This window comes from Chrysemys picta, chromosome 13 (genome assembly GCF_011386835.1).
Source record: "Chrysemys picta bellii isolate R12L10 chromosome 13, ASM1138683v2, whole genome shotgun sequence".
NCBI lineage: Eukaryota > Metazoa > Chordata > Testudines > Emydidae > Chrysemys > Chrysemys picta.
In genome coordinates, this window is record NC_088803.1 from 12449087 (window position 1) to 12472301 (window position 23215).

Here is a 23215-nt window from a genome sequence, read left to right on the forward strand (position 1 = left end):
CCATCTTCAATCATCTCCAGGCCATTTTCCATGCTGCCCCCTAGCTGTAGTAATGCTGTTGTCCTAGGAGTTGTATAAACAACAAATGCTTGGATTTTCAAAGGATTTGGGGGCCTAGGTTGATTTGAGGTTCAGAGGAACTGAGTGCCTGACTCACCTTTGAAAATTCCAATTATTGGGCTCCTTCATCACACTACTGATGTGAGCAGTGCCAGCTGCATGTAATTATTATTACAGGGGGAGGGATAGCTCAGTGGTTTGAGCATTGCCCTGCTAAACCCAGGGCTGTGAGTTCAATCCTTGAGGGGGCCACTTAGGGATCGGGGCAAAATCAGTACTTGGTCCTGCTAGTGAGGGCAGGGGGCTGGACTCAATGACCCTTCAGGGTCCCTTCTAGTTCTATGATATAGGTATATCTCCATATTATGGTAGCTATTAAAGAGAATTAGGATCAGCTGGAAAATGTATTTTATTTTCTACAAACACATTGAATGTAATGATAGACTGAAGGAGCTCAGTCTATTTATCTTAACAAAAGAAGGTTAAGGGGTGATTTGATCACAGTCTATAAGTATTTATGTGGGAAACAAATATTTAATACTGTGTCCTTCAGTCTAGCAGAGAAAGGTATAACATGAGATAATGGCTGGAAGCTGAAGTTAGACAAGTTCAGACTGGATTAAGATGTAAATTTTAACTTTGAAGGTAATTAACCACTGGAATAACATACTAAGGGTCATGGTGGATTCTCCATCCTGGACAAATTTTAAATTACTGGATGCTTTTCTAAAAGATCTGCTGTAGTTCAAACAGGAATTATTTTGAGGACGTTCAAAGGCCTGTGTTATACAGAAGGTCAGACTAGATGATCACAATGTTCCCTTCTGGCCTTGAGTCTATTAATATATGAAACATTTATCTGTTTATGCTGTCAAAATGTATTGTTGACTGTCAGGTTTTCATTGAAAAATGGGTAGCCCACAAAAACTATTTTTTCTTCACTTTTCAACATCAACAGCAGATTCTTTTTCTTGTGTTTGACTGTCACCAAACTGTTGAATCCCTAGAAACTCCCCAAATTCAGTGAAAATAAAAACATTCTCATAAAAATCCATTTGTAAAAGTTAAAACATGTTGACAGTAAATATTCAACCTGATCTAATCAAAATGAGGAAAGAGGAAAAAGTTACTTCTCAAGAACCAATCTAATTTCCATTCAGTGCTCACAGCACACACACACACACACACACACACACACACACACACACGCACACACGCGTTAATTAGTGAAACATTAGTTGGATCCCATTGTATTTTAATGAGATGTGAGTTCCTAACTCCCTTGGGCTCCATAGAAAATACAAAAATTAAGTATTTTATTAACTCTCCTCACTCCAAAACCCAATCAGAAGCAATTCATACTACCTCTCCTTCACCACCCTATGCAACCCATTGCCAAAAGACTGCAGTCTAGTGATTAGCAGAACGATTAAAAGAAAAGGGTGAACAGCTGGTCTGATCAGGCTTGGCAATTTATTTTTAACTTGATTTCTCAAAAGATGAAATGCCAGGTGATGGTGCGGAACAATTTATAGATGGATAAATGTTTTAGAAAACACAACGTAATGTGGAAGATAGGGGATAAGGCATGGCAATTGCCTATGCAATATCCCAGAACTAGAAGTGGAACCCAGAAGTCCTGGCTCCCAGCTCCAATTACACTAACACATGAGACCCTGCTTCTCTCCCAGATTTGGGTGTGGGACCCAGGATTTCTGAATTCCTGCTGTCTCTGCACTAACCTACTACATTCCACACTGGGGAAGGGAACCCTGAAGTCCTGCTCCCAGCCTCCCCAAAACACACAGACAAGGTCTCACCAGTAGGGGCAGGTCCACGATTAAGGGCAGGGAAAGGATTAAGTGAGAGACATCCCAGGTAATCCTGGTGAGTGAGCTGCACCCCACACAACAGAGGAAGGAGTAAAACCCACAAAGTCACTGCCAATCAGAGCTGGGTGAAAATACCTTCCCACCCCACATATGGCAACCAGTTAGACCCTGATCATGTGAGCTAGAACCAGCCAAGTGAGCACATGAGAATGAGAAGTCTTGGTGACACCTCAGAGCCCTGGCCCACGCTGTCCAAGGTCCCATCTCCAGCAATGGCTATAACTGATACTTCAGAGGAAGAAGAGAACAACACAAATAACTCCTCCCATAAAAACAAAAAATAATATATTTTGGGGGTATCCCTTCATGACTCCTGCAGGTGACCAGCTGAAACCCTGAAGCCTGGGATTTTAGGAACATCAGGGATGAAGCAGAAGGGACCTTCAGGGCTGATAAACCCTGCCACTTCCCGTCATAAGTAACTCCATCAAACAATCCCACTCATATTTTTGTCCGGCGCTCCCTTAAAACCAATGAAGCTGTTTACCCACACAACTTGTTCCAGAACCTCACACCTCTGATGGTTGGAGAACTTCTTCTAATTTCTGTCCCTTGCTATGGAAGGAGATTGGGGATCTAGAGAGTTAGATAGGGGGGTGCTGGGCCTCCTGGGTCCTATCATTGGCTGTGGGAACTGAGTGGGGTTGAGGGGGTTAGATGGGGAGAGGGGCTAGGACTCCTGGGTACTAACGCTAGCTGTGGGAGAGGTGTGTCATCCATGGCCCTAGATCCATGGGTGTCAGTCTCTGGACATCAACGGGGTTGGTCCTGATTGACATCAGAGAAAAGGAGAGCAGAACTTTGCTTCGGGATCTAAGTGTGGTGACACATTTATACAGATACCTGTCTTCAAATATCACTACAGAAAAAGGGCAGATATACAAGCCAGCCTCCCCGCGCACACTCTCCTTTCAGTCTCCTTCTGCACACACACACTGAGCAGGGCATATTTCCTCCAGAAAAGACACACACACACAGACACCTCCGCCGTCCCCTCCAGTTCTCAATTTTGTTATGGGTTCATTGTCAAATGGGCATCTTTATAGTATGACCTAGAAATAATGCTGTGTGTGCTCCCCCTGCTTCACTGGAGTCTTCGCCCCCAGAAGGAAAAGGCCCCATATCCCATTGCCCACTCCCCTGACCAGCCAGTCTCTGCAGAGTGCAGACAGAGCAGAACCCCCTACTGCTCCCCCAGCAGGGTCCTCTTCAGAGCCTCCTTCATCTCCTTGTTCCTCAGGCTGTAGATCAGTGGGTTGAGCAGTGGGGTCCCCACCGTGTAGAAGAGAGTCACCACCTTCCCACTGGCCCCAGAGGCTGCCGGGTTGACGTAGTTGACCATGCCAGAGCCGTAGAACAGGCCCACGACAGCCAGGTGTGAGGAGCAGGTGGAGAAAGCCTTGTGCCTCCCAGCCCCAGCTGGCAGCCTCAGCACAGCCCTGATGACAAGCCCATAGGAGGCCAGGATGAAGAGGATGGTGGCAAAGATTATGAGGGAGCTCAGGGCATAGCAGGAATGTTCAGCCTGGGGAGCTGGGGTGCAGGAGGCAGCCAGCAACGGGGCTGGGTCACAGACAAAATGATCCAGGGTGTTGGTGCCACAGAAGGAGAGTTGGGAGATGAGGGTGACAGGCACTATGAACCACAGGAAGCCAATGAGCCAGCAGGAGGAGGCCAGCACCCAGCAGCTGTGAGGGGACATGAGGACAGGGTAGCGCAGGGGGTGGCAGATGGCCAGGTACCTATCCAAGGCCATGGCAGCGAGGAAGAGGCACTCGGTAGCCCCCATAGATAAGAAGAAATAGAACTGCATAAAGCAGGCAGGAAAGGAGATGGGGACGCCGGGAGACATGAGGTCAGAGAGCATCCTGGGCACTGTGGTTGTGACATAGGAGATCTCCAACCAGGAGAAGTTCCCCAGCAGGATGTACATGGGCAGGCGTTGGAGGCGGGGGTCCCGCAGCACGGCCCACAAAATGCACAGGTTGCCTGCCAGCGTCCCAGTGTAGGCGGAGGAGAGAAGGGCACAGAGGAAAGTGCGGCTCTCCCAGTCCATGGATTCGAAACCCAGCAGGATGAACTTGGTCACTGGGATGGTGCCGTTGGCCGAATGTATCAGGGGGCCCTGGAGCTGAAAGGAAACAATCAAGAGGATTCCCAGGTTCTACCCAGAGTGCTGGGAGGGGAGAGGGGTCTAGTGGTTACAGTATTAGGAACTAGCACACACACAGTCACAGTCACTTTCTCTCTCTTTCTCTCTCTCTCTCTCTCCTGCACATCATATTTCAAATTCTTCCTGGGATCTGACACTGAAGCTGGGTTTATTCTGCCTTTGGAAACCCTCCGCACTGGATAAAGATCCTGCACTAAGGTATTGAGCCAGCTGTCCTGCTTGGGCAATGAACTCTTGCTCCTGCTTCCATAGCTGGATCAGGTCCTATGGACCTGTCTAGGATCACAAACCCCATCTGTGCTGGTCAAAACAGTGGATGATGTCACAGAAGCAGAATGAGCTGATTTAATGTCCCCTCCTCCCTATTCTTCAAGGTTAACATGAAATTGACTGGGCTGGGGCTGCACCTTTGGGCACCTCAATCCACTTGAGTGTCTGGCCCTAAATCCCTTTGGTAAATGGGATTGGAATCCTAAACCAATAAAGCACTTTGGACACATTTACCCCAAACCTCCCCCCCGTCTAGCTAATGAGTGACACAGAACTGAATCGAGAGGACTTTTAAAAATTCCTTACCTTGAGTTTGGACAGCTCCAAGGAAGACATCACTCATGGATTGGCCCAAAAGGCTCTGCAGATGGAAATTCTATATGAATGTATCAATATGATTCAACTCTACAAATTATTGTTGCTCATGAAATGAATGTATATAGTGAAATAACAATTATATTATTTATGGTTTATATTAGTATTTATTTAAAAAAATTGTCTTTGCCCCATTCATTTTACACATTATATTTTCCAAAATAGATTAAACTGGTAAATTAAGAGTTACAGTTTATATTAATTTTGAGACTCAGAATGAAAAATTAATAACAGCATGCTATATCAATTTTTAAAAAAATGATTAAAATAAAAAGTATTCATAATTTTGATTAAAAATAAATAACCTAAGATTTCAGTTCCAATATTTAACATAATTTAATACCAATATAAGTTACCAATTTCTACTTTCCATTTAAATAACAAATGAATAATTATGTATATCATGAATTACTGTTTTAACTAATATAATAAATTAAGAACTAGATATTGTAATAGATATACTCATTAATAGTAAGTCCATATTTTATTGATTTCCAGATTCATTTCACGTTACATTAATATTTACATACTATTTAATTTCTAGATTTGATTAAAACCTTACATTAATACGTATATATTGTGTTGATTTCCACATTTGTTAAACATGTTGCATTAATAATTATATAGTGTATGAATTCCAATTATCATTTACATATTTAATAATGATATATTCTTATTTTCATTAAAATAGTAAATAAAGAATTATACATTACTTTTCTCTAGATTTGATCATATATTAAATGAGTAAGTATATTTTTTACTATTTTCCAGATGTTATTAAAATAGTAATAATGATAAATGATATCTCCCAACATGGTTACAATTTTAATCTGATATGCTTATAAATGTCTAGCTTTTATGAAAATAGTAAATGAAGAACTACATATATTCTTAGATTTGGTTAAAATATAACATCTGGAGTTCTGCTTTTTTTAACCTCCAGAGCCAATTAAAATATTGAGTTAATAATTCTATATAGGACAAAGTTCCAGAATTGGTTGAAATATTGGGTTATGAACATTATATTATGATAATTTCCAGGTTAAAGTCAAATATTAAAGTAGTAAATATGTATTTTATTAATTCATAGATTAGATTGGTAACATTAAAATAGATGGAAAAAGTTAAATCAATAAATATATTTTTATGTACTTCTAAATTCGATTTAAAAAATCCTACCTCAATTCTGGGATCCGGACAAATGCAGAGAAGTATCTGCTCTGATCATCTCAGTGCAGAGAATATACAACAGATCCGAATCTATCTGCAAAGGAATTGTATTTTGTTTTTTTTTCTTTTCTTACTTCTTTAGGAAAGAGAAAAAAACCCACCTTTTTTTTTAAGTACTTTTCTTTTTCTTCTAAATTGAGACATATCTGTCTATCTAGCTACCTATCTATTCTTACACTTCCCTTTCTGTTTATCTGTCTGTCTGCCTGTTAGTCTAAAATGAAAATCTGCTCTTTGCTGAAGAATATTGGGCAGTACAACAATGTTTACTGGACTCTATCAATAATTTAAGACTTAGCAACTCGTATAACTTGAATTGGCTTTTAAACTGGTATAGTTACACCACTGTGCAGACACACTTTGGTCATAAAGAAGCTGATTTCAGTGTAGTTTAAACCTACTCTTAATTGATTTAAACTAAACCAGAATTATTGGGTTTCATCAGAATTAAGAACATCCACATCCCCTTTGGCATTCATTTAACTATATCAGTTTAAATTCACAGTGTAAATTACACTGGGTGAGGATGAAATGGGTGAGGCTCTAAAGTATGGTCTTCTCTGGTTTTACTGGGACATTATTGGGAGGATTGGAGATGTTTCCTGGGAGCATTGACATCTGCATTGAAGAGGGGAAGGGGTTAAAATTTGAAATCTGAGTACCTTTCTACACCATGTTAATTAGTCATTGTAATTGAATGGGTGTTAGTGGAAAAACAATGTCCCAGATCCCCAGCAGAGCTCCATGGAAGAAGGGGAGTCAGGTGTAGTGGTCAGAATGGGTGAGGCTGAGTCAGGACTCATGGGTTCTGTCCCCAGCTCTGGTAGGGAAGTGGGGCAGAGGGATAAAGCATTGGGGCAGGGAGTCAGGAAGTTCTGGGCCTGGGGGGCAACCAGAAGGGACCACCCAGTCACCTATTCCTACCTCCTGTATAGCACAGGCCACTGGGAGCACCCCTTCAGGAGACTAAACTATTATTTGCCACAGGCAGAATAGGTGGGACTAAGGTGCACCAGTGCCTGAGACCTCAGTTTGGCAGAGAAATGGTTAAATGAACCCCATCCAGATAGTCCTGGTGAGTGACCCGCACCCACACACTGCAAAGGAAGGTGACCCCCCCACCACCCTTCCATGACAAGATGACTTCTCATATGAGCTGGGGAAAAATTCCTTTCCAACCCCACACATGGTGATCAGTGAGACCCCAGGCATGTGAGCGAGAACCAGCCAGCCAACCACTCGAGAGAGACAGACAATGCCCCGTGCCACTTCAGAGCCTGGCTCACCCCCAGGGTCCCATCTCCAGCTGTGGGCAACACCAGGAGCTTCAGAGGAAGGAGATTAAAACAAAATAAAATTTACCCTCTCAGAATATATTGATGGGGGTAATCCCTTCCTAAACCCTGAAGCATGAGCTTTCAGAACACAGGACCTTCACTGCAAGTGAGCCCATGGGCTGCTCAGCCCTGTCTCCACCATCACAAGCAGCTCCATCATACAATCCACTCATACGTTTCTCTACCTTTCCATTAAAATGAACAAAGCTGTGTGCCCCCCCCCCAAACTCCTATTGTGGGGCTGCTGCCAAACCTCCCCCTTCTGATGGTTAGAAACGTTCTACTAATTGCCAGGCTGAATTTGTGCCTGGCTGGGTTAGTGGTTGGAGCAGGGAGAAGCAGGTGACAGAACAATACAGCACCCAAGGAAGATTCAAAGCAAGAAGGAAGCTGTGTGTGAAAACCCACCTGGATGTGAGATCTCAGCATCCTCCTCTCTCCACCTCTGCTGTGAAGGGAGCTGGGAGAGAGAGGGCTGATATCTGCTCTCTGAGCCACTGGGTCCCTGGGACTTGGTCTCTAGGTTGTGTAGGAACTGCCAGATCTGGATTTGATCCCTGAATGATCTGTGGACACCCAGAACAGTGCCAGGGAGATGCCCCGCCTCCCATCCCCCAGCCTTCTGCCCTCCCAACCCACACACACAGCTCACCCTCTCAAACAAAACATGGTGGGTGTCAAGATGAGGCCACATTGAAAGCCGCAACGCCAGCCCCTTGGGCACATGGTGAATCCCAGCCAGTAGTTGGCAATACTAAGACAGTGCTGTGTTCGCTAAGAGGTGCTGGGGACTAAATTAGCTGTTACCACTTAAAAAAGAGATCTTTGAGTTATGGTGAATAGTTCTCTGAGAACATCTGCTGAATCTGCAGCGGCAGTCAAAATATCTAACAGAATGTTAGGAACCATTAGAAAAGGGATAGACTAAAACAGTAAATATCATAAAGCCACCATATAAATCCCTCGTATGCCCACACCTTGAGTTCTGGTCATCCCATCCAAAAATATGTATATTAGAATTGGAAAAGGTGCAGACTCGCAATAAAATGATAAAGGGGATTGAACAGCTTCCGGATGAGGAGAGAAAAGAGATGAGTAAGGAGTGATAGGCTAGCAGTCTATAAAATCGTGAATGGTATGGAGAAAGTGAATAGGGAAATGTTATTTATCCCTTCACATAAGGCAAGAACTAGGGTGTCACCCAATCAAATTAATTAATTAATTAATTACTTAATAGGCAGCAGGTTAAAAAACAAACAAACAAAAAGAAGTACTTCACACAATGCACAGTCATCCTATGGAACTCATTGTAAGGTGATGTTGTGAAAGCTAAAAATATAACTACCTCAAGCAAAGACTTAGATAAGTTCATGGAGGACAGTTCCATCACTGGTTATTAGCCAAGATGACCAGGGTCGCAATCCCATGCTCTGGGTGTCCCTAAACCTCTGGTGCTAGATGCTATGACTGAACAACAAGGGATGAATCACTGGATAATTGCCAGGTTCTGTTCATTCCCTTTGAAGCATTTGTCTTTGGCCACTGGTGGAAGACAGGACAATGAGCTAGATGGACCTATGGTCTGACCTGGTATGGATATTCTTACGTTATATTCTTATGTTCACTCTCCTGAACTCAGGCATCTAATGTAGGTCAGGAAATTCTTGCAGAAAAGGAAAGGGTGTGCCATTTTGCCCAATCGCCCAGTGTTTTAAACAGTCACCAACCACACTCAACACCCCAATTTAAACCTCCCCGCTGCCTCATTCAGAGCAACATCTTGAATCCAGGTCACCCACCTGCTAGGTGATTGTCCTACCCTACCTAGTCTATAGGGTATATTGAGATGGGCTTCTTTCAGTCTCTACTCTTAAAGCTATTCTATGCTGTATAAAATATTTAAGTATTTTACTTAATTATTGGGCCAGAAGAAGAGACAGAATGACTATATAGCCTAGGGGCTAGTGTGCAATTCTGAAAGCTAAGCAGGGATTTTAAGTATCTAAATATTAGATTCAGGCATCAAAAGTAGATCTGGGCTCCTAGCCCCCTTTGTTGATCTAATCCTTAGACTTTTGTAAGGTGTTGGCTTAGTATCTCATGATTTTCTGATAAAAATTTAGCACAGCACATACTAATCAGATTAAGAACTGATGAACTGACTGATTTTTAAAAAAGTCATTAATGAGGTCTCATCACCTAAAGGAGGTATTTCTAATGAGGTTCTGCAGCACCGATGCCATTCAACATTTTCATCAATGATCTGAAGTAGATATATATCTTCTGACATAACTTGCAGATGACCCAAAGACTGGAGGACTGATACAAGATGATGAGGACAGGCCGGTGACACAGAGTGATCTGGATTGCTTAGGAAGTGGTGCCCATTCAAAAGAAATGTGTTTTAACACAGTCAAATGCAAAGTGATTCAGCAAGGAATGAAGGTGCTAAAGAGCTCTTTGATCTAGAGAAAAAAGGCAGAACAGCCACCAATGGCTGGAAGCTGAAGCCAGACAAATGCAAATTAGACACATTTTTTTTTCATTAACCATTGGAAGAAGCTACCAAGGGAAGTGGTGAGTTCTTCATCTCTTGATGCCTTCAAATCCAGACTGGATGCCCTCCTAGAAGATGCTGTGGTGGATGGGAGCCCTTGAATCCCCACCAGAAGATGGTTTGGGATTCTTCCCTTCTCTAGCACTCAACCAAGTCCTTCCCCTGGTTGGGGCATACTAGAGTCTCTCCAAACAAAAACAGGTTCTATCCTCCCTTCCCACGGACAGGGGGGATCAAAGGAAAAAGGGGGCTTGGTCTTTTGTTCACCTCTTTCAGGCCCAGCTTGTCTGTAGGTTTTTTGTGTCCTGATCAGGATTAGAGTCCACCCTTAGATCTCCCCGCTTTTTGTAACCCTCATTCTATATCACGTTCAGGCAGTCTCAGAGCAGCAGGTGCCACAACTCTCTCTCTCTCTCTCTCTTTGCTGATCTACCCCTGTATCCAGCTGTCTCCAAGGCACAGCCATCTTCCCCTAGTTGCCATCCCTTCCTGTGGCAGGCTTTCCCTTTTTAAGCATCCTCCCTCAAGCTTGTGCCTAGGACAGCTTGCTAGCTTCCTCCTGAATAGGGTGAAGGTGGGCCCCTCGCACTTCTTTAGCCAAACTCAAGTCATTGGGTCAGTAAAGGGCTACCTGGGTGAAATTTAATGGCCTGTGATATACAGGAGGTCAGACTAGATGATCTAATTGTTCTTTTTGGCTTTTAATTCTATGAAATCTATGAATCTTGAATCCAGCTTCTCCAACCCCTTTTTCTAACTCATCATACCCTACTTTCCTCCCAGATTTGGGGATATAGCCCAGGAATCTGGATTCATAGACTCCTCTTGCTAAAACCCCACTCCACTCCTGGAGCCAGGGGGAAATATCAGAAGCCTTCACTCCTAATCTCGTATCTTTGAAAACTCATGGTGATCGGGGGAGATCTGAGACAATTGGAAAAAGGCAAATATAATGTCCAATTTTAAAAAAGGAAAGAAGGAGAATCCAAGGATCTACAGACCAGTCAGCCTCACCTCAGTCCCTAGAAAAATCATGGAGCAGGTCTTCAAGGAATCAATTTTGAGGCACTTGGAGGAGAAGAAGGTGATCAGAAAGAGTCAACATGGATTCACCAAGGGCAATTCATGCCTAACCAACGTTATTGCCTTCTATGATGAGATAACTGGCTCTGTGGATATGGGAAAAGCCATAACTTTAACACACCTTAACTTTAGCAAAGCTTTTGATATGGTCTCCCAAAGTATTCTTGCCAGCAAGTTAAAGAAGTATGGATTTGATGAATGGACCATAAGGTGGACAGAAAGTTGACTAGATTGTTGGGCTCAACAGGTAGTGATTAGCGGCTCGATGTCTAGTTGGCAGCTGGTATCAAGCAGAATGCCCCAGGCATTGGTTTTGTTCAACATTTTCATTAATGATCTGGATGATGGGATGAATTGCATCCTCAGCAAGTTTGTGGATGACACTAAGATGTGGGGGAGAGGTAGATATGCTGGAGGGTAGGGATAGGGTCCAGAGTGAGCTAGACAAATTGGAGGCTTGGGTCAAAAAAATCTGATAAGGCTCAACAAGGACAAATGCAGTCCTGCACTTAGGATGGAAGAATCCCATGCACCACTACAGGCTGGGGATGGACTGGATAAAGGACAGTTCTGCAGAAAAGGACCTGGAAATTACAGTGGATGAGAAACTGGATATGAGTCAACAGTTGCCAAGAAGGCTAACGGCATATTGGGCTGCAAGAGTAGGAGCATTGCCAGCAGATTGAGGGAAGTGATCATTTCCCTCTATTCGGCACTACTGACGCCACATCTGGAGTATTGCATCCAGTTTTGTTCCCCCCACTACAGAAGGGATGTGGACAAATTGGAGACAGTCCAGTGGAGGGCAACAAAAATGATTAGGGAGCTGAGGCACATGACTAATGAAGAGAGTCTGAGAGAACTGGCATTATTTAGTCTGCAGAAGAGAAAAGTGAGAGGGGATTTGATAGCAGCCTTCAACTACCTGATGGGAGTTTCAAAGAGGATGGAGACAGGGTTGGCCCCAGGCAACAGCGAAGGAAGCAGTTGCCTGGGGAGGCCAATAGAAAGGGGTGGCAGTGCATCCGTTGTTGGGGCAGCACGTTCGGATCGGCGGGGGCAGCACTTCAGCAGCAGCTTAATCGGCCTGCATCAGATCAGCGGCAAATCGGCGGCGGTCCTTCACTCGCTGTCTTCCTCTTTGGCAGCACTGCGGTGGCAGCTTGATTGGGTTCTTCTTTATTTATTTATTCATTTTTTTTATTTGAGGCGGCAAAAAAGCTGAAGCCGGCACTGGATGGAGATAGGCTGTTCTCAGTATTGGGAGCTGATAGAACAAGAGACAATGGTCTCAAGTTGCAGTGGGGGAGGTCTAGGTTGGATATCAGGAAAAACATTTTGATTAGGAGGGTGGAATGCGTTATCTAGGGAGGTGGTGGAATCTCCATCTTTAGAGGTTTTTAAGTGCTGTCTTAAGAAAGCTCTGGCTGGGATGATTTAGTTGGGATTGGTCCTGCTTTGTGCAGGGGATTGGACCTCCTGAGGTCTCTTCCAACCCTAATCTTTTATGATTCTACATTTCCATCTGTTCAGTTTTTAAACAAACACCTAAGTGACATAGCAATCTAAACTCAAGAGTCCTGGGATTTTTTATGACTCAAAAGCCAATCAAATGTCCAAATTTTCCCTGAGTCTCACATACTTTACAGCAACTCAAAGCTCAGTCAGCTCTACACATGTGGAAAACACTTGCAATATGTAAATCCCAAATCTGAAAACTCCATAAACTTCTTAATAATCTCCCTTGGAACCAAAATGCCAGGTGGTTAATGCCCAAATCCCCAATATAGAGTCTTTATTGGTCTTGTCTAGTGAAACTCTGGGGATTTCAGAGCTGTTTCATCTTATACCAGTGTTAGTGGAAAGATCAGAAATAATATAATGAGATTTCTGGGGCTGATTCTTCTTTGGACCTAGATGTGTTTTCTTCACCATGAGAGCGGTGAACAACTCCGAGACATGACTTCCCAGTGGCATTCTTCATTTCTTAACGTCAATTGGCCCTGAGATCACAGACATGGTAGAGTGAAGGGATCAGAATTTAGACATAAAGTTTGGAAAATGTGAACTGTAATATTGAGAATTTGAAACTATTCTATCACAATTCTGTTTTGTGACCAGATTCAAAGTTTCAAAATTTGTTTTTGTTCTTCAACGGAACAAAACCAAAACACTTTGAACATTTTCATGAAATGGAATTGGCTAAAATTTCTGGTATTGGAGTAAAAAGGTCAGGTTTTCAGTTTCTTCTATCTATCTATCTATCTATCTATCTATCTATCTATCTATCTATCTATCTATCTATCTATCTATCTATCTATCTATCTATCTATCCTCAGAAGCGATCTGAGAGCCCTGGATCTCAGAAATCTTCCCATCAGAAACTTTATTGAATCAATACATCTCTGGCAAGCATCTCCGCTTCAATGAAACTTGAAAATGTTCTGACCAGCCTCTACTAAGTTGCTTGCATTTGTGTTATGGAGCGGGAGGAAATGCTCAGATAAGGAAATAATATTTTGAGTGGGGTTTAACACTTACAGCCAGATTTTCAAAGGTACATGGGCACTTAGACTTACAGATAGGTGCCTAGTGGCATTTTCAAAATAATGTAGGTGCCTAACACCCATTTAAATCAATGGGAGTTGGACACTTCGGTGCCTTTGAAAATCCCACTAGGTACCTATCTGCATCTTTAGGCACTCAAAGACATTTAAAAATCTGGCACTTAATGCTTCCAGAGCATTTCCATGTATAGCGTTCTTACAAAATATAGCGTTCTTACAAAATATAAATTACCTAACCCATACATCCCCTCATAAATGCGTAGATCCCATAGACTCCAAGACCAGAAGGGATCATAGTGGTCATTTAGCCTGACCTCTTGTACAACACAGGCCAGAGAATGTCCTCAAAATAATTCCTAGAACAGATTTTTTGGGAAAAAAATCCAATATTGATTAAAAAATATGCTAGTGATAGAGAATCCACCACAACTCTGGGTAAGTGGTTCCAGTGGTTAATTATCCTCACTTTGAAATATGTATGCCTCGTTTCCAGTCTGAATGTGTCTAGCTTCAACTTCTAGCCATTGGCTCATGATATACCATTATCTGTTAGACTGAAGAGTGCAGAAAAAAATCTGGCAGTTCAGATCTGGCTTTAGCAGATGATATTTTAGCTTTGGACCTGGCCGAGGAACCTAACAGCAGTTTTATTAAAACTTTTGACATTTCAAATTTTATTCTTTGCAATTTTTAATCATACATTTTAAAATATTGATGAAAACATTCTCAGACACTGGAATATTAGCAATGTGCTTTGCATAGGCACAGGAATGGCTATAAATGGACAGAAACAAGGAGGTTTACTGTCCAGGTCAGACTCACAGTCACTTTGGATGAGATTTTCAAAGCCAGATCTAGGAGGTGAACTCCCAACCCCCATTCATTTTACTGGGAATTTGGCATCCCAGTCCCCTAGAGATCAGGAAAATCTCAGCCTTTGTATTTGTAATCATGTATTTAAAATATTTCTAGCAGCCCCATGGCTACAGTACATGAGCATCTCAAGATATTTAAAATATTTATCTTAATACAGTCCAGTGAGGTAAGGAAGTAGCATTATCCCCATTGGGATGGGAAACTGAGACACAGAGAGGCTAAGGGCCAGGCTTCTAAAGGTGGTCAGACCCCTAAAATGTAGACAGGTGCCCAGTGGGATTTTCAGAAGTGCTCAGCTGCCTTAAGAAGCCCGAACACCTTTAAAAATGTGCTATAAGTGACTCGTGTAAGGTCGGACAAGGCATGTGTGACAGCGCAGGAAATGAAACCTCCATCTCCGCAGTGGCAGGCTGCTATCCTAAGACTCGATCATCTTCCTCATCTGCTGACACGATAGGGCTGATGCTGATTGACCCAGCACATGCTGGGCCCATAGCAACGTTCCTGACGCACCCAGTCCTCTGTGTCAAGCTGATTTCCGTGCAGTGGCGTAGAGTGTCCAATGGAAATGTTCCCTCTTGCACTAGCCAGTGGGCCAGGCATAACTTCCACTGGCTAGTGGCAGGTGCTGTTTGGAGGGACAGTGTTCCAACAGGGAAGTGGGGCAGAGTGACTCAGTACCAGGCTAGTCAATCACGGGATGCAAATGGAGGAGGAAGGAACTGAATGCTGGTTTGCCAAGTCCCAGCCTAGTGCTCTAACCATTGGGCCATCCTTCCCCACAAAGTAGAAGAGTTTAACCGAAGCAATGAAATATCTGCTGCTTTGGGGCAGGAATGGTTCCCACGGGGGGATGGGAATGGGAGTTTGCTTCCCAGGTCTGTGGAATGGCTGCAGACCATAAACTCACTGAGACAAGTGGAGTCAGGGGATAGAAGCTGATAATAAGAACGCTCCATGTAAAGTCGGTCTGCATAGAGAGTCACATCCTTTCCCTCTTTGTATTCTGCAGCAGGAGAAGTGGAGCCCAGTTGCCTCCACCTGGCTGTGTTTGTTTGCCAGCATTTGTTTGATATGGGACAATTGTGCAAATACATCAGAACTTTAATTGGCTACTGGATCCTGAGCTACTGAGATGTTTTGTGCATTTTAGGAATTAGGACCAGGTTTTTTTAAGATATTTAGACACCCAAAGATGCACATAGGAGCCTAGTGAAAATTTTATAAGTGCCTAGTTGCCTAACTCCCATAGGTTTCAGTGTTCGGGTTCAGAAGTGCTTTTGAAACCCCACTAAGCACCTATCTGCATCATTTGGAACCTAAATACCTTTACAAATCTGACTCCTATTGACTAAGATTTATGCTCCCTGGTGGAGTTCAATGTTCAGCGGCTTGTACTGGGAATTGGGTGCCTGACTCCTCTAAGCACTTTTGGAAATCTTAGCCTGTAAGCCCGACATCCCTCAGCCTAAGGGTAAATTGTTCCAAGCTATCTTCATGATTTAGGAGCCCTGGTCCCATCTCCTAACTTTAGCCACCTGAGCTCAGACCCAGGAGAGTCAGGTGGGCTTGAGACCCCGCACTGCAACGTCCACACTGATAATGTTAATGTGCTAGCTTGCTCCAAGCTGCAGTGTAGATATACATGATCCACACTGCTTGTTTTCAGCACTGCTGGGTTTAGCCCTGGATTTTCAAAGGAGTGGATTTCTGACACCCTTAGGCTGCTTTGAAAAACTAGGCATTAGGTGCCAAACCTTAGCCTGATTTCACAAAGTCAGGTCTGGGATCAGTCCCTGGCTCTCAGTCCCTTCCATCAGACCTAAAGTGGGATTTTCCAAAATTTAAAAGGGAAAGATTTCCAAAGGTATGTATGCACCTAAAGATGCAGATAGGGTCCTAGTGGGATTTTCAGAAGTGCCTAAACTTCATACATACCTAACTTCCATTGATTTCAACAAGAATTAGATGCCTAACCTGCTTAGGTGTTTCTGAAAATTCCACTAGGCACCTATCTGCGTTTTCGATGCCTAAGTACTTTTAAAAACTTGGCCATTAGGCACTTCTGAAAATGCATCTAAATACATTTGTGAATCCCACTCTAGGTCCCTAAAACACAAACATTTCATTGTATATTAGACACCTAGGCTCTTTTGAAAATCCTACTAGGCACCTAAATAACTTTAACAATCTGACTCTTCTGTAAGTCCCAGCATTAATTCCAAGGAAAGGGAGAAGAAAGTCATTGACAGATGGAAGTCCTGGTGGATAAAGGGACATAGAGCTTCAGGGAAATTCAGTGTTAAGTTTGAACTTAAAAAGAAACCCAATATTTGAAAGAATGGAAATACTCAGTTCAAAACACCCTAACAACCTTAACTCTCCCTCTCTGGCTTCATTCTGAAATAATGAAACATGCATTCTGGGAGACTCTTAGGCCTGGTATCCACCTAAAATGGAGGTCAGCCTAGCTACATCATTCAGAGCTGTGAAAATGTCGTGCCCTGTGCGACATAGTTAGATCGACCTAACTCCCACTATAGCCACAGTGTGGTTGACGGAAGAATTTCTTCTATTAATGTAGCTACTGAGTCTCAAGAGGGTAGATTTACTACAGTGATGGAAAATCCCCTTCTGTGACTGTAGTAAGCATCTACACTGCAGTGGCATAGCTTGTAATGTAGACACACCCTCACTCATCTATAAATAGGGGATTTATTTATCAGTGTTCATCCACTGCACTGTGCTTTACTCTTTATTCGACAGTGGTTTTGTTGATTCTGCCTAGGAAACACACTATCCACAGATAAAGACATGCATCAATAATTTCTGATTAGTGAGAGGGATGGAGGGTATTCACAACATCCTCACCCCTTCCATGTGCCACGAGTTATACAAATGCTTCTAGATTCAGTACTAAGCAACAGAGAGTCCTGTGGCACCTTTAAGACTAACAGATGTATTGGAGCATAAGCTTTCGTGGGTGAATGCCCACTTCGTCGGATGCATGTAATGGAAATTTCCAGAGGCAGGTATAAATATGCTGGCAAGAATCAGTCTAGAGATAATGAGGTTAGTTCAGTCAGGGAGGGTGAGGTTCTCACTTGCAGTTGAAGTGTGAACACCAAGGGAGGAGAAACTGCTTCTGTAGTTTCTGTAGATTCAGTACTAGCATCTATACACACACAAACCTCCTAGCACTGTTGAGGTTACATACTGTTGGAATATAGGAATCATCTGATGATTTTACTTTTAGTAGAGTTCCCTGTCTATGACCAACACCAGAGAGAAAGGTGAAAGGAATGCTGCAATGTGTCATTTCTTAAAGTGCCCAGGATTATGTCTCCTTCTTGAGTTTGCAGGAGCAGTCGACTTCACAGTGATGGGGGAAAGAAGAGAATTCCTAAAGGAAAAAACAACAACAAGAAACAAAAACATTGCCAAGCGGGAGTTAAGACTGACAGTCGTTATCAGTAATTTAAGAACAGTAATACAAAAAAGCAAGTGAACATATTTTTCAGAATTTGTTGGTGGATCAAAAATTTCAAAACATTTCAGGGGAGGTGGTGCCTCTGTTATAAGCTGTAGCTTAGAGGTTCGCAGACTTACCTGTGGGGTGGGACAGCAGCGTTTGATTTCCCTTTTTGCCTAATACAGAGAAAGGATTTGAATTTAGGTCTTCCATAATAGAGGAGCATGCCCTGGGTTATGGGATATTGGCGTATGGGCTTTACTCAATCTCCACTCTTGAAGCTCTGCTATTTTGTGTAAATAATTAAACATAGACTGGAGGAAGGATTTGATTTTGAGTATCCCCATGACTGCCTTAACCACCAGGCTATAGAATCATTTTCACCAGCTTTCTTCCACAAATACTAAAAATCACTATGAATTGTCATTATGAATGACAATCGGCCTGAGACGCTACCGCCCAGTAGTTCATACACTCACCTAGCATGTGAGCCACCACAAATATGAGGTCTAGGTACCTAATTAAGCATCTACCCTTTTCCACTGCAGTTACACTGCTATTTTTTGTGTGCTTTCCCAATCAGAAAGGGAATTCCTAAGCAAAATAATGCACAAAACAAAAACTTTGTTAAGGTTGTGAGTGGTTACCAGTAACTTAACCGTAAGAACTTCAAGGAGTTCATCATTCTCATTAATGTCCTCCTTGCAGGTATATTTTAAGGACCCTAAATGGAACAGGAGACCAGAAAGAGGAAGTGCTGAAGCTCAGTACTCTGAGAGATGCACCCCGTGACAGAATTTATTTTGGGGTGCATCTCTCAGAGCACTGAGCTCCAGCACTTCCTCTTTCATGTCTTCGTCCAAGTCTACGGGACTACATGGCTTGGGAACCTCATCATCATCATCACCATGATCTTTGACTCCCACCTCCACACACCCATGTACCTCCTTTTGGCCAGCTTGGCTTTCCTGGACTTCAGTGAGTCCTCGGTGACTGCCCCCAAGATGCTAAAGGACCTCCTGTACCAACACAAAACCATCTCATTCAATGGGTGTCTTCCACTTCATCAGGGGCACTGTGGTCTTCTTCCAAGTAGTGAGTGCAGCTGATCGCTATGTGGCCATCTATAAGCCATTGCACTACCTGTCTATCATGAATAGAAGTATGTGCATGGGGCTGGTGGCAGGGGCATGGCTGGGTGGCTTTGTCCATTCCATTGTCCAGCTTGCACTGATCATCCAACTGCCCTTCTGTGGACCCAACACACTAGACAGTTTCTACTGTGATGTCCCCCAAGTCATCAAACTGGGCTGCACAAACACATACGTGATGGAGTTGCTGATGGTCTCCAACAATGGGCTGGTCACCACAGGAGCCTTCATTGCATTGCTCATATCCTACAGCATCCTCCTGGTCAAGATAAGGACACATGTCATGGAAGGGAAACACAAAGCCCCGTCCACCTGCGCAGCTCAGATCACAGTGGTGAGTTTGCATTTTGGGCCTTGTGTCTTCATCTATGACCGGCCTTTCCAGAAATTGACAGTGGACAAGGCAGTGTCTGTGCTTTACACAGTGCTCACGCCAATGCTGAACCCAATAATCTACACCCTGAGGAACACTGAGATGAAAAGCACCATCAAAAGGTTAATGGGAAGGTTCCTGTGCTCAAGGAGGAAAGCGAACTTCTGTCAGATTTGTGTTCCAGGCCAAATGTGTTTTTTGCCTTTCTAAATACTTCCAAGCATTCCTAGGTATCTGGATGCTCAAATCTAATTAATTTTCATGGGATTTAGGCATGTTTAATCCCTTAGGCAGCTTTGAGATTCCAAACCTTCAATCTGAAATTATATTTATTTTAATTTCAGGAGAAGACCCACATGAAAGAACCTGATTATAGGCTTTATGACAGAGGTGGGCAATCTTTTTGGGCCAAGAGCCACACTGGGGTTGTGAACCGGTATGGAAGGCTGGGTAGGGAAACCTGTGCCTCCCCAAGCAGCCTGGCCCCTGCCCCTACCACTTCCCACCCCCTGACTACCCCCCTCTGAACCCTCCCATCCAACCCCCCTGCTTCTTGTCCCCTGACCGCCCACTCCTAGGACCCCACCCCCTATCCAACCCCCCCCCCCGCTCTCTGTCTCCTGACTGCCCCCCCAGAACTTCCACCCCATCCAACTGCTCCCTGTCCCTTGAGTACCTCGCGGGACCTCCTGTCCTTTACCCTGCTCTCCTCCCGCGTTCCATGCTGCTCAGAGTGCAGGACAGGCTTATTGGAAAGCCTGGGAGGTGGGCGGGCCCAAGCCATGCTGCCCATGCAGTGGTGTGGCTGTGGAGGAGGGGGATAGCAGTGGAAGTGCTGGGGACTAGCCTCCGAATCTGGGAGCTCAAGGGCCAGGCAGGATGGTCCCGCAGGAAAGATGTGGCCTGCAGGCCATAGTTTGCCCACCTCTGCTCTATGAGATAGAATTGTTGGCCAAGATTTTAAACTGGGAAGGTACAGTCACATCCTCACATTCCAAACTAGTCACATTGAAATAAGGTGTTACTGGGCTGTTAGGAATACAATCCTTTCCTGATAATGCCCATCACCACAAGATAAAGATGGCTAAAGATGGGAGGAGGGTTAGCTCAGTGGTTTGTACATTGACTTGCTAAACCCACGGTTGTGAGTTAAATCCTTAAGGGGACCACTTAGGGAGTTGGGGTAAAAATCTGTCTGGGGATTGGACTAGATGACCTCCTGAGGTCCCTTCTAACATTCTGATTAGTTTGATAGCATGCTGTTTGGCAAGAAATCAATTCTCAATAATTGTGGTTGTGAAACTCTCATTTCTAATTCAGGTAGTGGGATATAATTGGTTAGAGAATTATGTTAGGTTTGGTTAGATAGATTTCAGTAAAATGATTAGTTAAGGTATAGCTGAGAATATTACTATATAAATTAGGTGCAAACAGGAAGTAAATTGGGTTTAGGAAAAAGAAACTTGGATTTAAGCTTGCTGGAAGTTCACCCCAATAGACATCGAATTGTTTGCACCTTCAGACTTTGGCTATTGTTGTTCTCTGTTCACACAAGAAGGACCAGGGTAGTGGGAGGGTGAAGGAATAAGTCCTCTAAGAGTTCCATAAACATTGGATGATCCTTTCACATCCTTTCTCTCTGACCACCAGAACCCCAAGAAAGGGTGTGATTCTGTGTAAGAGATGATACAAAATATCAGCTTAATTTCACGTTACTGCTGTCTTTTTATAAAAAGAAGAACAGGAGTACTGCTGTCTTTTTATGTAATTTGGAGTCTTTGTATCTTTACTAAATGTTCTAATAAAATTGTTTAAAGTTTTCCTTTGCCCTCAGTGTGTCATCATTCTACATATCGGGGTTCCTAACCAGACAATTAGACAATCAGACCTTCTGTTTATCACAGGTCATTAAATACCACCCAATGACCTCTATGTTAACCCCACCTCCCAGAATCTACAGAAAGCTTAAGACAATAGCTCTAGGAGGGGAAACTGCTTTGGGTTTGACTGATGCAGCTACATCTGCCTGAATGTGCCGAGACCCTGAACCAGTCACAAAGATAACTACATAAGGTTGAGGGACAGGCTGCTGCTCCAAGATTGCTCTCACCATTAGTTGACAGATGGGACAATTCTGGGAGATAGAACCCAGTATTTTACAAACGTGGCATCATTTCTCCCCACTTTCTCCGGGGGTGCATCTAAGGTGGCCCTCCTCCTGCCGGAGTAGATCCTTCCTCTGGCTGGGTGTCTCAAACTGGGCATTTTCCCGGTCTCTGATCCCTCACCATCACTCTCATTTTACCTAGGGGCCCCAAACCTAGTGTCTATATATTTATCAGCCAATTTACCTTTGGGGAGCACATTTCACAGATTTCTCTCTATGAACTATAATCTCGAGATTTTAGAATATTTTGTTTATTAAAATGGGATTGAGGTTCTATGCAATGAGAATCTCATATACTGGAACAAACATAAAACTAGGCATCATGGTACATATACTGAGGTCACGTCAACTGGAATAGCTCCATACCACCATGCTAATTTACAGCATCCAGAGATCTGGTCTCATTGACTCTAACTGCATTATGGCAGATTTACGCAAGGCTTGTGTGGGGGTGGTTCGTGGATTTGACCCCCATAACTCCAATGGAGCTACAATTGATTTACACCAGATGAGGATCTAACCCTTCGTAATTGTTCAGTCTCTCTGTCATTCCTACAATCAGTGTGAAATAAACATTTTTAAGATGTCATATAGCATTGCACCTGCAGCCTAATGAGTCTTTTATTTTAGTGATATCTGCAGGAAGAAAACATATAATTGCTCAGAAAGAAAGAAAGAAAGAAAGAAAGAAAGAAAGAAAGAAAGAAAGAAAGAAAGAAAGAAAGAAAGAAAGAAAGAAAGAAAGAAGTGGTTCCATTCATCCAAATAGATATTGAAAATCAGATACAGAAAATCAAAGCAACACTGAATTCCTCCAAAGTTCTCTCCCCAGTGGAAATGAATTGCTCCTTAGCCATTAAAAGTTCCATTCTTGAAATTAATCCCAGGGGGCAAAGAGTTAGGAATGTGCAGACTGGTTAGGAACTTCTGTCTCCTCTTCAGATTCACAGGCAAATAATATGTATTTGAAACTGAAGAATGGGCAAGATCGCCAGCTGGTGTAAATCATCAGTACTTCCAATGGAGTTAATGAAGCCTAATTCCCCAGCTGGTGAAAACTATATAGTCCGTAAGCATCTCATCCACAGCTAGTGTAAATCAAAGTAGCTCTGTGGAAATCAAAGGGTCACATCTCCACTTGGCGTAAACAGCCCTAACTACTCAGAACTCAATGGAACTGTATCAATTTACACCAGTTTAGGACGTAGCTAGGAGCTTCTAGTGTTTGCCTCTGGCTGCTTCTTAGTGACCAACATCAAACAGCCAGGGCAGCCTGAGCTGTGGGTTCCTCTGGTGGCTGCATCCCAAGAGCTGCTGAGGAAATGCAGGAGAAAAACATCTCTGCTCTCTGAGAGCTGTTTATGTGGTGTTAATGAAGGAACAGGCTATTCCAGGCCAGCTGGGGCTCTGGTGCCACTGGGTTCCAAGCTATTGTAGGTCACATGTCTGTGCTTCAAATACATATTTTATTCTGCAATCACCTTGGGATGCCACTTGTCATTCAGCCCTGCCTTGTTTCTGGCCAAGAGTCCTTCCAGGGATTCTGCCATCATATGAGATTCAGGGTGGGTCATTTCCTTCTCTGGGGGGGTTAGGTTTGGTTAGGGCTGGTTATCAGGGTGGTTTCTTCCC

At 43.4% G+C, this 23215-nt stretch overlaps 1 protein-coding gene and 1 pseudogene across 1 annotated transcript; one reads left to right on the forward strand and one right to left on the reverse strand.

Annotated features, from left to right (window-relative positions):
• Nucleotides 1-3135: 3135 nt before the first annotated feature.
• LOC101933387 (olfactory receptor 11G2-like) lies at nt 3136-4731 on the reverse strand. Its single transcript, XM_005310435.2, has 2 exons — nt 4702-4731; nt 3136-4083 (listed from the first exon to the last, which is right to left on the reverse strand). Exons 1-2 carry the CDS (start codon nt 4729-4731, stop codon nt 3136-3138), a joined length of 978 nt encoding a protein of 325 aa, XP_005310492.1.
• A 13940-nt stretch (nt 4732-18671) lies between these two features.
• On the forward strand, nt 18672-19626 carry LOC101933661 (olfactory receptor 4D9-like; annotated as a pseudogene).
• The last annotated feature ends 3589 nt before the right edge of the window (nt 19627-23215 follow it).